Source organism: Rhamphochromis longiceps, linkage group LG6 (genome assembly GCF_057381845.1).
Source record: "Rhamphochromis longiceps isolate RC_006_pf linkage group LG6, R_longiceps_female_GT1.1, whole genome shotgun sequence".
Taxonomy (NCBI): domain Eukaryota; kingdom Metazoa; phylum Chordata; class Actinopteri; order Cichliformes; family Cichlidae; genus Rhamphochromis; species Rhamphochromis longiceps.
In genome coordinates this window covers 31031579-31043960 of record NC_140562.1, presented here as the reverse complement: position 1 = coordinate 31043960, position 12382 = coordinate 31031579, and the positions used below count along the sequence as shown (strand labels likewise).

At 38.2% G+C, this 12382-nt stretch overlaps 1 protein-coding gene across 1 annotated transcript in view; it reads right to left on the bottom strand.

The window, feature by feature from the left end:
• stx8 (syntaxin 8) overlaps nt 1-12382 on the bottom strand; it is a 54484-nt gene that overhangs the window by 12200 nt on the left and 29902 nt on the right. The window contains exon 7 of the mRNA XM_085410209.1: nt 2498-2599. Coding sequence (XP_085266335.1) covers nt 2498-2599 — 102 coding nt within the window. The remainder of the gene's footprint in view (nt 1-2497; nt 2600-12382) is intronic.

Genomic DNA, 12382 nt, shown 5'->3' with positions numbered 1-12382 from the left:
CCTAGGAGGTTAAGTATGCGTTTGGCTGTTCCAGCCAGACGTTCCTAACTTTACAAGGACTCAGCTAAGACATAACACCAAACACCGGTTTTGGATGAAAGGTGGTCTTAAAAATAAATAAAGCCTTAAAGCTGAGGAATTACAAACACACTGCCATGAAGAAAGAAGGAAAGCCCTCCAAACAATTTGTGGCATGTAGTACTTTCAGTTCTTTCTGTGCTTGACACAAAGACGAGTGTCAAACATGAAAAGACAAACGTGGGGATGACAGAAAGGATTGAAAAAAAAAGAAAAAGAAAGATTGAACAGAGGTGAGAGTGAAAAAGACCACAGGGGAATTTTCCATTTGTCAAAACAAATCAGAAACACACAAATGTATACACACACACACACACGCACACAGGTAGACATAAGAAATACCTTTAAATACTGTTAAAAATGCAAACATGCACTCACCTTTACTAGGTTCACCTGTTTCATCTGATCAACTGCTCATTAATGTAAATATTCAGCCAATCCAATGGTATTAAATCAATGCATTTAGGCATGTAAACATGGTCATGACGACCTGCTGAAAATTAAACTGAGCATCAGAATGGGGAACAAAGATGATTTAATGTGGCATGGTTATTGGTGCCAGATGGGCTGGTCTGAATATTTCAGAAACTCATGATCTACTGAGATTTTCATGGATGACTAGGGTTTACAGAGAAGGGTCTGAAAAACAAATCCTATCCAGTGAGTGACAGTTCTCTGGTTGAAAAGGCCTTGTTGATGCCAGAGGTCAGAAAATATTGGCTAGACTGCTTCAAGCAGATAGGAAAACAACAGTAGCTCAAATCATCACTCTAAAAGTATGCAAAAAAGAGACTCTGATTGCAAAATGCATTAAACCTTGAAGCAGATGGCCAACAGCAGCAGAAGAGCACACCAGTGCCAGTCCTGAAACTAATTGCAAGAAACTGAGGCAATAATTTGTACTGGATCCCAAAATTAGACAACACTATATTGGAAAAATATTGTCTGGTGTGATGAGTCTTGTTTCTGCTGCAATGTTCAGATGGTATTGTCAGAATTTGGCATAAACAGCATGAAAGCAACTGGATTTGCCACTTAGCTCACTGCACTAGGAGGGCCTCCACAGTCACCATATCTAAATCCAGTAGAGATCCTTTGTGATGTGATGAAATGGGATATTCAAGTCATGAATGTGCTCCTGACAAATCTGCAGGAACTTTGTAATAGTATCATGTAAATATGGACCAAAATCTGAGAAAAATCTTCCCAGCACCTTGTTGAATCTACACCTAAAAAATTAAGGAAGCTTTAAATGCAAAAGGGGCTCAAATCTAGTACTAGGAAGCGAATGTATTTGCTCCATACAAACTTGCAGGGGATCATAAACATGAATGGACACACAAACAAATGCACAAACAGCCCAGGAATACTCTTCTGCCTGTGAAGATCGAGGGACTTCGCAAAAAAACGTTCAACAAAAAGAGAAAAAGAGTCCTGATTCTAACACAATCTAAGCTCTGGGATCTTCAAACAAACTCACGCTCAGGCACCATGGGGACAAGACCAACAGAATGAAGCATTTGGGGGGCTGACCTTCCTATTGCCTGCTCTGTTCCTGGCTGTGAGGTCTCCGTGCACAACAATGCAGTCTTTGCCATAGCAATGCGGTCTGGCATTTCACAGGGCCTACTGAGCCAGCCTCACTCACACTCACTGCCACATTCCATAGGTTGGCTTTAGAGCCAGTTAACACACATCTCGTGGCAGCTGTTTCCCTCTGAAAAGCGGGACCCTCTGAAAAGAGTGAAGCAGTCTTTTTGTACACAATAAAACAAAAGTTACACAAACCAAAGCAGATCAGTGATAATACTAAAGAAGGGTCATACATTCACAAAACTTCTAAGGAAAGAGGTCAACTCTGTAAATGTGAAGTTGAGACAACAGTGGCTGATGACACGGCCAACCCTCAGTGGATATTTGATGATTCCTCAAAGGACTTGCATGAGAGACCCTTAAAGCCAGGACACTGTTAGCAGGCGTGACAGACAAAACCAGTCCACCCACCATTCATTCACAACATGCTCTGTACTGAGAGGGCTTATTGCCATCAGCATCATTGTTTTTCAGCTCCATTAAACACTATTCTGGAAAATAAGGAAAAAGCAGCAGTAACACCAACGCTGCTGAAATGGCTTAATGGTGAAGATAGCTTTGTAATGCCAAAAGATCACAAGAAGCTTAGCTTGCAAAATGCACTTTTTGTGCATAGCTGCCACAGAAGCAATTATCTTTCTTTATAACAGCTAAATGCATGGGAAAAACCTGCAACAGATATTTTATGGCAAGTATTTATGCTATTAAAGATTGTTTTATAATATTTAATTAAATGAACAGATCTATGTGGTCTTCTGTGCTCCATGGCATAAAAGACAAAGACATGACAAAGTGCTTTTCATGTGAAAGAAACAGGAATGCTCACCGCAAGAGGCCGACTTCGTCTCCACCAGCTTCACCCTTCGTGTTTCATTACGAATTCTGTTATCTGTCGTGTCCACAAGATGTGCAAGGTCGTCAATAATTTCTAAGAGACAAAAAAAGACAAAAAAAAGGGGAAAAAAGTCAGTCAAGCTAATTGCTCAGGTCAGATCATGTGCACTAGTAGATTTAGATTTTATTTTGCATTAATCAAGTCACTGACACACAGACAACATAATATATTGTAGAGAAAAATATATAAAAAGCACAAAGAAGAAAAAAAACAAATACAGGTTTTGCAAAAACTGTCTATCTGCTTTTCTTTACAATTGGGTAAAAAAAAAAGCATCTTACAGAGCGAGATTGTCTAAGAAGTAAAGAGAGCCAGAGGTTCACTAATCTGCAAAGAACTGCATCAACAAATTATGGAACAATATCTGCATAACGCTTCATCTTTCGCGACCAAAAGAGCGGGGGTTGGGGACCGCTGATTTAAGGTTAAAGCTCTAACATGCAAAGAAGAAGCCACATGTGAACATTGTCTTCTTCTGTGGACCAAAGGTCACTTAAAATCGACCAGTCAGAAGAATTGAAATTTGAAAACATGGACACTGCATCCTCTGGACTAAAGAAGAGAGGAACCGTTCAGCCTGTTATGAGTGCTCATTTAAAAAGCCTGCATCTCTGATGGCGTAGCTTCATAGTAGAAAAGTCCAGTTACTGAATTGGCCTGCCTCCAATCCAGAGCTTCCATCAACTGAAAACAGTACGCTCATAATAAAATAAAAAGTATGGACGACACAGAACTGTTTAATTGCACAGAACTACAATTAAAATCTTATATATCAGATATGAATGGGACAACATCACTTTCTCCAAATGTGCAACAGTTCTCAACTAAAACTGGAGATGCTACGCAGTGGTAAACATGGTCCTGTCCCAACGTTTTTATGATGTGTTGCTGGTGTCAAATTTAAGATGAGCTATTGTTTTTAACTTAAAAGTGAACATTTGTTTTGGTTTAAACACCTCATGTGTTTTCTATCTTCTATTGTGAATAAAATATGAGTGAATGAGATTTGCAAATCACGGCATTTCTATTTTTATTTACAAGCTACACAGCATCCCAACTTTTTGGGGAGTTGGAATTGCCCCCCCAAGGTAACCATCTATATAAAAATGACTCTCAATGATGGAAAGACAAGTTCTGCATTACATGACACCTGACCGGCAAACAAAAAGACAGAACCTGCCAACAGACATAAGTTGTGGCAGAGGAAGTAGGTCATATGAAAGCACTCCTTGCCCTTTCAAACGGTTTCACTCCTTCCTGGATTTAATCAGATCCTTATTTCTCATGAGTTTTGAAGACGTAAGCTGAGGCTTCTGGGACTATGCCTTAGGATCCAAAGAAAGAGAGTGTGTTCCTTTTGTGTGTGTGTGTTTGGCGCTGTGGCTAAGGTCTTTCAGTAGGAGTTCCTGACTTGAAGGTCGTCCAGATGGAAGCCTGTGTGATTTGTTAGAGCAAGCCACCGTGTTGACATGTCATCTCCAGAGATCTGGTGCAGCAACAAAAACAGACAGCTAAAAAGCCATCACACAGAGATGGTACAAACCGGAACCACGAAAACAACATGAATGGCTAAAAACGGCGAGTGAAATATATGTTAAGGAGCAACTGACTCACATGACAAGACTATGAGGAACAATGTAGAGTGAAATTTAAGAAATGGATAATGTTAATGTGTCAGTGACAGGATGAAATATTGATGTCAAAGGAACAAACTTTAGAGATAAAGCAATCTATAATGTTCATGCGATGATGTAGTTTCTTTCTGATGGTTTGTTGTATTTCTCTTTCTTCTTTTGTGTATATGTGAAATGGGAACAGACAGCTGCTGAAAAATTTCCAAATTAAAAAGTAATAATGTTGAAAGATGGCATTGTATACTTATTCACTCAGACAACTACAAACTAAACAGGAATGGGAAGCTAAACTCATCTACAAACTAGTGCCAAGTTTACAGGCAGTGTTCTTCAGAAGGGGAACAACAATGTATTGCTACGGTATGGCAAAGTAGTACTCAGTTGATATGATCTTCAAAAACTGGGCAACATGACCGAATTCCCACCAATGAGGGCTCGGGGCTGTCTGCAGCATTTATCTTTGTGAGCACAAATGTCTTCAACTCAAATGAAACTGCCTTGTTTCCCCCAGCTAGAGTCATCGCCATTTGACAAGACAGTTTGCCTTTTGGCTGATACCAAATAATTAAGTTGCAAAAATAATTAGAGGAAGGAAAGAAAAGCAAGTAAGTTTGAAGGGCCAGAATGTTAAGGGGCAAGGACAAGCAGATGGGAGACGTGAGATTGCCGTATGTACAGTGTCCCTCGAGACTTCCACATCACCATCTAAGCATCAGGCAACAATTTAGAAGGAAGAAATATTTCCTTTACAGGCAGAGAAGGGGTGTAGACACTGAACCATTCGTGCTGCATGCCACTCCAACTAGTCATGGATGTTTTCAGTCGCTGGTGCCAAGTTTCTTAATTCAGTTCTGGCCCAGCAATAACATCCCATTTCATTGATGAATTTCCATCCATTCTAGGACATGATTTTTAACTATAGTTGCAATGAAACGCTCAATTAACGTTTGCACTAAGAATGGCTGCACTACAATATACTGCCTTTTTACATGCGTAGTCCTTCAGTTCACTCTATTATCAAATCAAGTTTCTAACACCATAATTCTCAGTTTCCCATTGTAACTTATCTGTGTGACAGGTGCTGGCTTAGATTAGCTATACCACAAAGAAGCCCCTGTTTCAGACAGAGTTTATTTATTTAATGTGCTATCACACTGAATAAACCTCTAAAACCACAGCGTGGAAAAGCATGGCATGTGTGTACACAAATTTCTCCTGTTTGTCATTTTTTAGGATGCACTGCTATACGCTTATTTCACCTCAATTATGCAAAAGACAAGCGCTCTTATTGAACACATACTTTGTTTTTAAATATTTGTAGCTGAATTAGAATGGGATTTCTGATTTGTTTGTTTTTTTGTCTTATTTTTAAAGTAATCTTTAAAGACACTGCAGTACATTAAGAACATACTTTAGTTTCCTCGTATAGAAATATATACAGCGGGGCCTCTATAATCCACTACAATGGTTTTTAAATGAAACAACCAAGAAAAGATTGAACTAGAGACATTCAGATTTAATTCAGTGTCTCTAACCAAAGTACCGAATTAACTGTTTAGAAATTAATTACAGACATGTTTATACATAGTTTCTCATTTTCAGAGGCTCAAAAGCAATGAAAAACAGTGACTGAGTTGCAGTAAGGTTAAGCCTGCTCTCTTGTCACTTCATGAGCAAATAAGCAGATGAAAGATATATACTTGTATCCAGTTACTGTTCACTGAAGCTTTCAATATGAGGTCAAAAGAGATGTCTATGCAAGCAAGAGGTCATCTTTAGGTTGAAAACCAAAAATGAAAGTATCAGAGAGATGGCGAGAGCTTTAGGTTAGCCAACATGGGACATTCTTCAAAAGAACGAATGCATTGACCAGCTCAGCAACACCAAAAGGCCTGAAAGACCACTGAAGTCTAAAGTGGATGATGACAGGATTATTTCCATTGTTAAGAAAAACAACCTTATAACTTTCAAGAACACTCTTAAGGAGCCGCTGTATCACTCTCAAAGTCTACAATAAAGACTTTAACAATGAATGTAAAAACAGAGCTTTTACAACAAGGTATAAATCACTGGTTAATTTCATTAAAAACAAAAGTCCATATAAGGCTTTCCTAGAAAACATCAAAAAGAACCTGCACAGATCCAGAAATTTCTTTGTACAAATTAACCTCCAAAGACATTAACTCTCTCATGGCATGCATTTTAAATTTCTCTTTGCTATTTGGGCTGATTGGGACCTGATGAATGTAAAAACAAAGAATTATGTTTTTGTTTTGTTTTTTTTACCTGATTTTTGTTTCTGAGAAAAATCGGATGCACATATGAGGACATTCATTTTAAATTTCGATAGAACAGTGGCAGTATAACGTCCTCGTAAGTGGATATCAGGCCCTTGCAGAGCAATATTTAGTATTTTGGTCTAGACAACCCAAAATGTGATGTCCACATATGTGGACGCCAGGTCCTAGGAGGTTAAAACCTGGGTTAACTGGTACTAAATGGTGCAAAGAGAAAAGTACAGAAAGGCAAAGGAACAGCTCACGATTTGTAATATTTCCAAAGCAAACATAAACAAAAACTAGTGAACAGTTACTTTCATAACAAGAAGTTTTAAGTAGTTTTACAGCTCATACAGAACCAGGCAATCCATGTGCGTTTCCTTGGAACAATTTTCCTTTAGAAAACAGTCAAAATAACTTTAAATCAGATGAGGTTTTTAACTTTATGGACCAAGTCCCAGAAAATTTTGGTTACACCTGCTATAATACAGAGCTCTGTACCACAAAATCTAAGTGTTCGTATACTGGTTAGGATAGGTTTTCCCATTCTGGGATATTTTTTGTTGTTGTTGTTTCCTTGTTTTGTGTGTTAAGGTGAAATGTGTACTATTTCAGCCTGTCCTGACATCCTTCTTGCTCATGACAGTGATCAAAATACTTCAGCTCAGCGTTACTAAGTAAGCAGCTTTGTTGCTAGATTTTACCACTTGTCATGACTCTTTAGCAGATTCCCCCCCCAAACACAGCAAAATAGCTGTTTGCAGTAACCTATTGCACTGCTCTCTCTCTCTCTCTCTCTGCTGTGTTCAATGGGTGAGAAAACTAGCAAGGCTTCAGAATTACAGAGAACAGTGGTGCAAATTGTGAGGAAAAAAAAAAAGACAGAAGTTTATCGCTGACACACATCACGTTTTTCACACTTACATAAAAAAGAAAAACACAAAAACAATGGGCATAAACCTGGCCCTATTTAAAAGCAGAATGGGACCCCTGAAACACACACACATACACCAATAGGAGACAGATGTTGCTTTCACATGATGTCACTTTATTCTGCTTTTTCCTGAGTTATCTCAACACCACTTCAAGTGCCTTCTAGAGCTTGAATCTTTAAAATAAAAACAACAACAAACAAACGAAAAAACCAAAATCATCTTATGGCCACATTGCCATTTGGGGTCAGTTTCAGGTCTGTTTCCTCCATCTTTTCTGTCAGGATCATCTGGCACGATGGACAGATGGATGCAAATTACCAGTTACCAGGACTGGTAGCTCATCATCATCATCATCATCATCATCATCATCATCCAGTCAGAGGTATCTTATGTAGCCCAAACCCTCTAGCTGCTGTCTCAACTAGCAATCGAATGTTATTTATATATTTAGTTTTACTATTTTTACTACAGAGAAAACTACTAACACGTCTGTAGAGTATTTTTTTCAAACACAACCATACAATGCCTCTTCTGGCTGAGTTTCCAGGAGAAGCCTCCTTGAGATTAGATGAGCAGCCATCCATGAATCCTCTAATATCTTTGGAAGGATGTTAAAGATTGAGTTTTGAAATTTAAAGCATTATATTGCAGTGGAAATGATCGTTAACAGACATTTATACCACTATAAAGCCATGATCTTAATAATAACACAAGGGGGTTTGCCAAAACTCCCTGATCTGCACAGATTCTCATATGAGCTGTATTCCCTTGCAGGAGAACGCCCTCTTCCATTAGCCAGTTATTTAATTAAAACTCAGTGTGTTAAGAACCAATCTCGCTGAGCAATTAGTGGACTGTCTGATTCAACTTAAGAAGCAACAATCCAGATCCAATGTTAATAAGGAACTGGTTGTGTTACAGTTCTTTATCCAGACCAATAAAGGCACAATAGCAACAAAGAGAACAAGAAAAATATTACGCGAAAGCATGGACATCCCACAGTTTTAAAGATTGATTTTAATAGACATATAACTATGTGTATGTTTCTGTATAGACAGTAGGAGAGAACCTAGATCTAGAACAATGCAGAGTCATTGTTAGTGTATGCATGTATTCATTTTAAAACAAATCAGACAGCAAAGATGATGAAGTGCGGGTATTAATCAAAATCTGAACAATTTCACTTCCACATCACAGATCTATATCTGCCCCAAGGATCTGTAACGCTGACTCAAGCTCAAAGCTTTGGTTTTTTGTGTGTGTGCAGTGGAGGCACTTGGATAAACAGTTACACCCCATGGTGGCTCCAGGATGCGCTGTATTAACTTTGTATTATTTTAGGACTCATTCCAGGAGAGGGCATAGCACACAGAGAAAATGCTTGTTTCCTGTGACCAATTTAAACACAATCTAAGTCAGTGGGTCTAATTTTGTTGTGCTTATTCAGGAGATGATTTCTCCTGAGGATACAGAGAAAGGGGAAAGAGAAGAGAAAGGGTTTTTTAAGTCACCCCTCCTGTGGTATCTCTTGTTGCAGTGCAGGGAGGCCTGGCTACAACTGTTACCAATTGGCCCTGGTGTGACTGACTGTGTTTGAGGGTACTGCTAAAACACACACACATACACACACATCTCTGGGTGTAACTGGAACTTCACTTGGCACACGTAAAGGCACTCAGCATGATGATACTACTCATAGCAATTATGGTATTTACAAGAAGTTGCACAGTCTTGGAAAAGTTTCTTTCAACTTCTTTCTTTTTGGCCCTTGACTGCTTTTTGTACACAAACCCTGAGGGTCTATGATGAGTGAGGAATGTAGCGTTTACCTGTTTTTAACATAAGCACAAAACTCAACAATCAATTTAATGCTGAAACTAAAGACAAAAACAATGAAGACAAAATTGGATATGCACAATCAGGCTACAAAAGGTGAGCCTCTCTATTCCGGGGATTCCTATCACTGTTTAAATATTCACAATGGTGATCAATAATTTATAACTTCATTTGCCAACATCAACAGTTCTGCAAAAGTCTTTTTTTTTTTAAATCATGGGGCTAACCAAACATAATAAGATTCATTAGACATCAGAGAATCTTAAATAGCATTTTTTTAACTACAGTGGAAATATGATACACAAATCTTCCCACTTAGGCAAACCAGATGGAAAATGAGTTAAAGATGTAACGCTGTAGAAAACAATGTATACTACAAGAAATGTCTTGTACATGTAGACAAGTGTCTACATGTACATGTAGACAAGAAATTGAATAAGGAAGACCATCAGACAGATGTACACATGGACTCCAAGCTACACAATTATTTAAGTTTTACATGGGTAATGGCATGAAGCGTATTTTTTAAGTAAAGCTAATTTAGTGTCTTCCCAGAATTGACCAATTTTTGTGTATTTCTGACCAAATATGCATGTGTGCTGATGGGGTTTGTAATAGTATCAACATACGCACAATTTACACTCCCAACATCTGGCCTTCTGAAGTACTGATCCACATGAGAACGATTAGTCTCACTTCTGGGCATCATTGTTTCTGGCTCCAACAAATCAGTGAGTTGTTTCAAAAGCACTGACAGACGCCTCCACTCAACACATTGAGGTGGGGGGTAAGATACCCTTTTATTGCATCATTACATTTTCTCCCACCAGGTTATTGGCTGCCACAGTGATGATGGATGTCTTGCTTTTGCAACTCATGCCATGTACACACTTGCCAGTGATCGAATTATAGAAATGTTTATACATATTGTGGGACAACCTTTGCTTTCAATGAAAACTTTGCATTGGCACTTTTGTTGTCAGCTTTGGAATAAATTTAACTTTACTATGCTACCAGGAGAAGACGTAGCCTAACGATCGCTGAAAGAGGCCCTCCACTACTGCGTATTCATTTCAAACAATATTCACGCTGTTACATCAGTGATTTGCAGTTCCTTGAATTTCTGACTGCAAGTCTTTCAACAAGGGAGCATAAAATATTGACAGGGCTCAAGTGATAAGTCAAATATCATCTTATTATTCTGCAAACTTCAAACTAGCAAAACACGGGTCCTGGCATTCATCAGAATGATACTTTACCTAATACCACCCATCTGAACATTCCTCCAGACCAAGCCCAGGCTCGAAGGAGAGCTAGACAGTATTAAACAGGTGGCTGTACAAATGATGAACCTGAAATGTTCATCTTATACGTTTTATTTTATGCAGTCTGGATGTTTGTATTGAACTGATAAATTACATAAACTGGCATAAAGTGATGCAAATATACCAATATGCTGGAAAAGCACTGATCAACAACATGTAATACTATTAAATACATGCTTTCACATTTCGTGCTTTAATCCTAAACATTTGTGTGCCAACCTGAAACCGAAACCGGCTGTGTGTCCACAGACAGTTTCACCTCTCTAACCCTGTTACGTTTACCAAAAGATCAATCACCGCACATGACGGACACCAAAAAGAACAACCAGCTGATGAATGACTTACTCAAAATTAGGAAGAAAAAAACAAAGACTTCAAAGAACAGCACATAAATTCAAAAACCTGCCCATTAGTTCAGTTTTAGCTGATACTAACCATTGGGTTTATATTTGTTAGACACTAAATACAAAGGTGAAGGTTTTACATTTTTTTCCCACCAAACATTGGGTTTTCCCCAGATAATCTATTAGCCATTCCGCACAAGCATATGCATGTGGATACAGTAAATTTCATAGGACATGTTTCTTAAGCATAAACCAACAGCCCTGGACTCATATATGGAAAAAAAGCACCAAAGAAACATCTGTTATGCTGCTGTCTCAACCATGTTAAGTAAGTTAAACTGGCAACGTTACCACAGTTCTTTCAGCCTCAAATTATACTTGTATATACACTCACCAAGCAGTTTATTAGAAACACCATACTTGAACACTGTGAGCACAGTGTTCAAGTATGTTAATGCTCTGTGCCATGGAATCCACTAGACAATTCGAAATACAATATGAAGGCATTATACAGTCCCAATCAAAAGTTTAAGACCACTTGCAAAATGGAAAAAAAAATCATATTTTGTATGGTCAGATCTTAACAAGGTTCCAAGAAGAGCTTCAACATCCAACAAGAAGCATGAAAATAACGCTTAAACTTTAAATTCTAACCAACTGCAGCCCCAAAACAAAAACTTCAAAATCTTAAAGACACATAACAAATGTTATGGAAATCTTTTTATCTTTCCGAACAAAAAAACAAAACAAAACAAAAACATTTTGCCAATATAGTGGATTTTTAAATCACCAAATAACAGTATCGGTCTTATAAACTGCATATCGATTTTTACTCTACACTGTACCATACTACAACCTTACTATCATCTACCCCACCTCCAACCTCCCCACTCTTCTGTCTCTCATGTAGAAAGTGTCACTTCTTGCCAGCTATGTTACGTACCAAAGGTAAGGTGATCAGGCAATACCTTCCATATTTATTTCAATATTTCGGCCATCCTAGTTGCCTATTCTTGGATGTTCCAAACTTAATCTCGGATTCATTAACAGTCATGATAGCAGAGCTGGTATCATTACAAGCCGCAACAATGTGACTGTTACCGTTTTCATCTTGTGAGTCTGTGTTTGCATGTGTGTGCGTCACTGAGGAAAAACACATTCACAGTAACACCAACTGCGACAGTGAAACTACGACAAAGGTGGTGTTGAAATGCCAGCAGGTGTTTGTAACTATGTTTGTCATTCTGTGTGTAGGCAGATTTTGACAAGGGGATAGAGCAAGAACATTACAGGTGAGAACATTACGGAGAGCATGAAGTGCTAATAAATAATTAAAATGAGAACTATAGAAATGAAATGCATTATTATTAAAAATAAATATAGGAATCTACTTTTTGAGATATACGTAGATGTAACTATTTTAACTTGCTTCAGTATTTCTTTGTATCAATTCCCCTATTTTT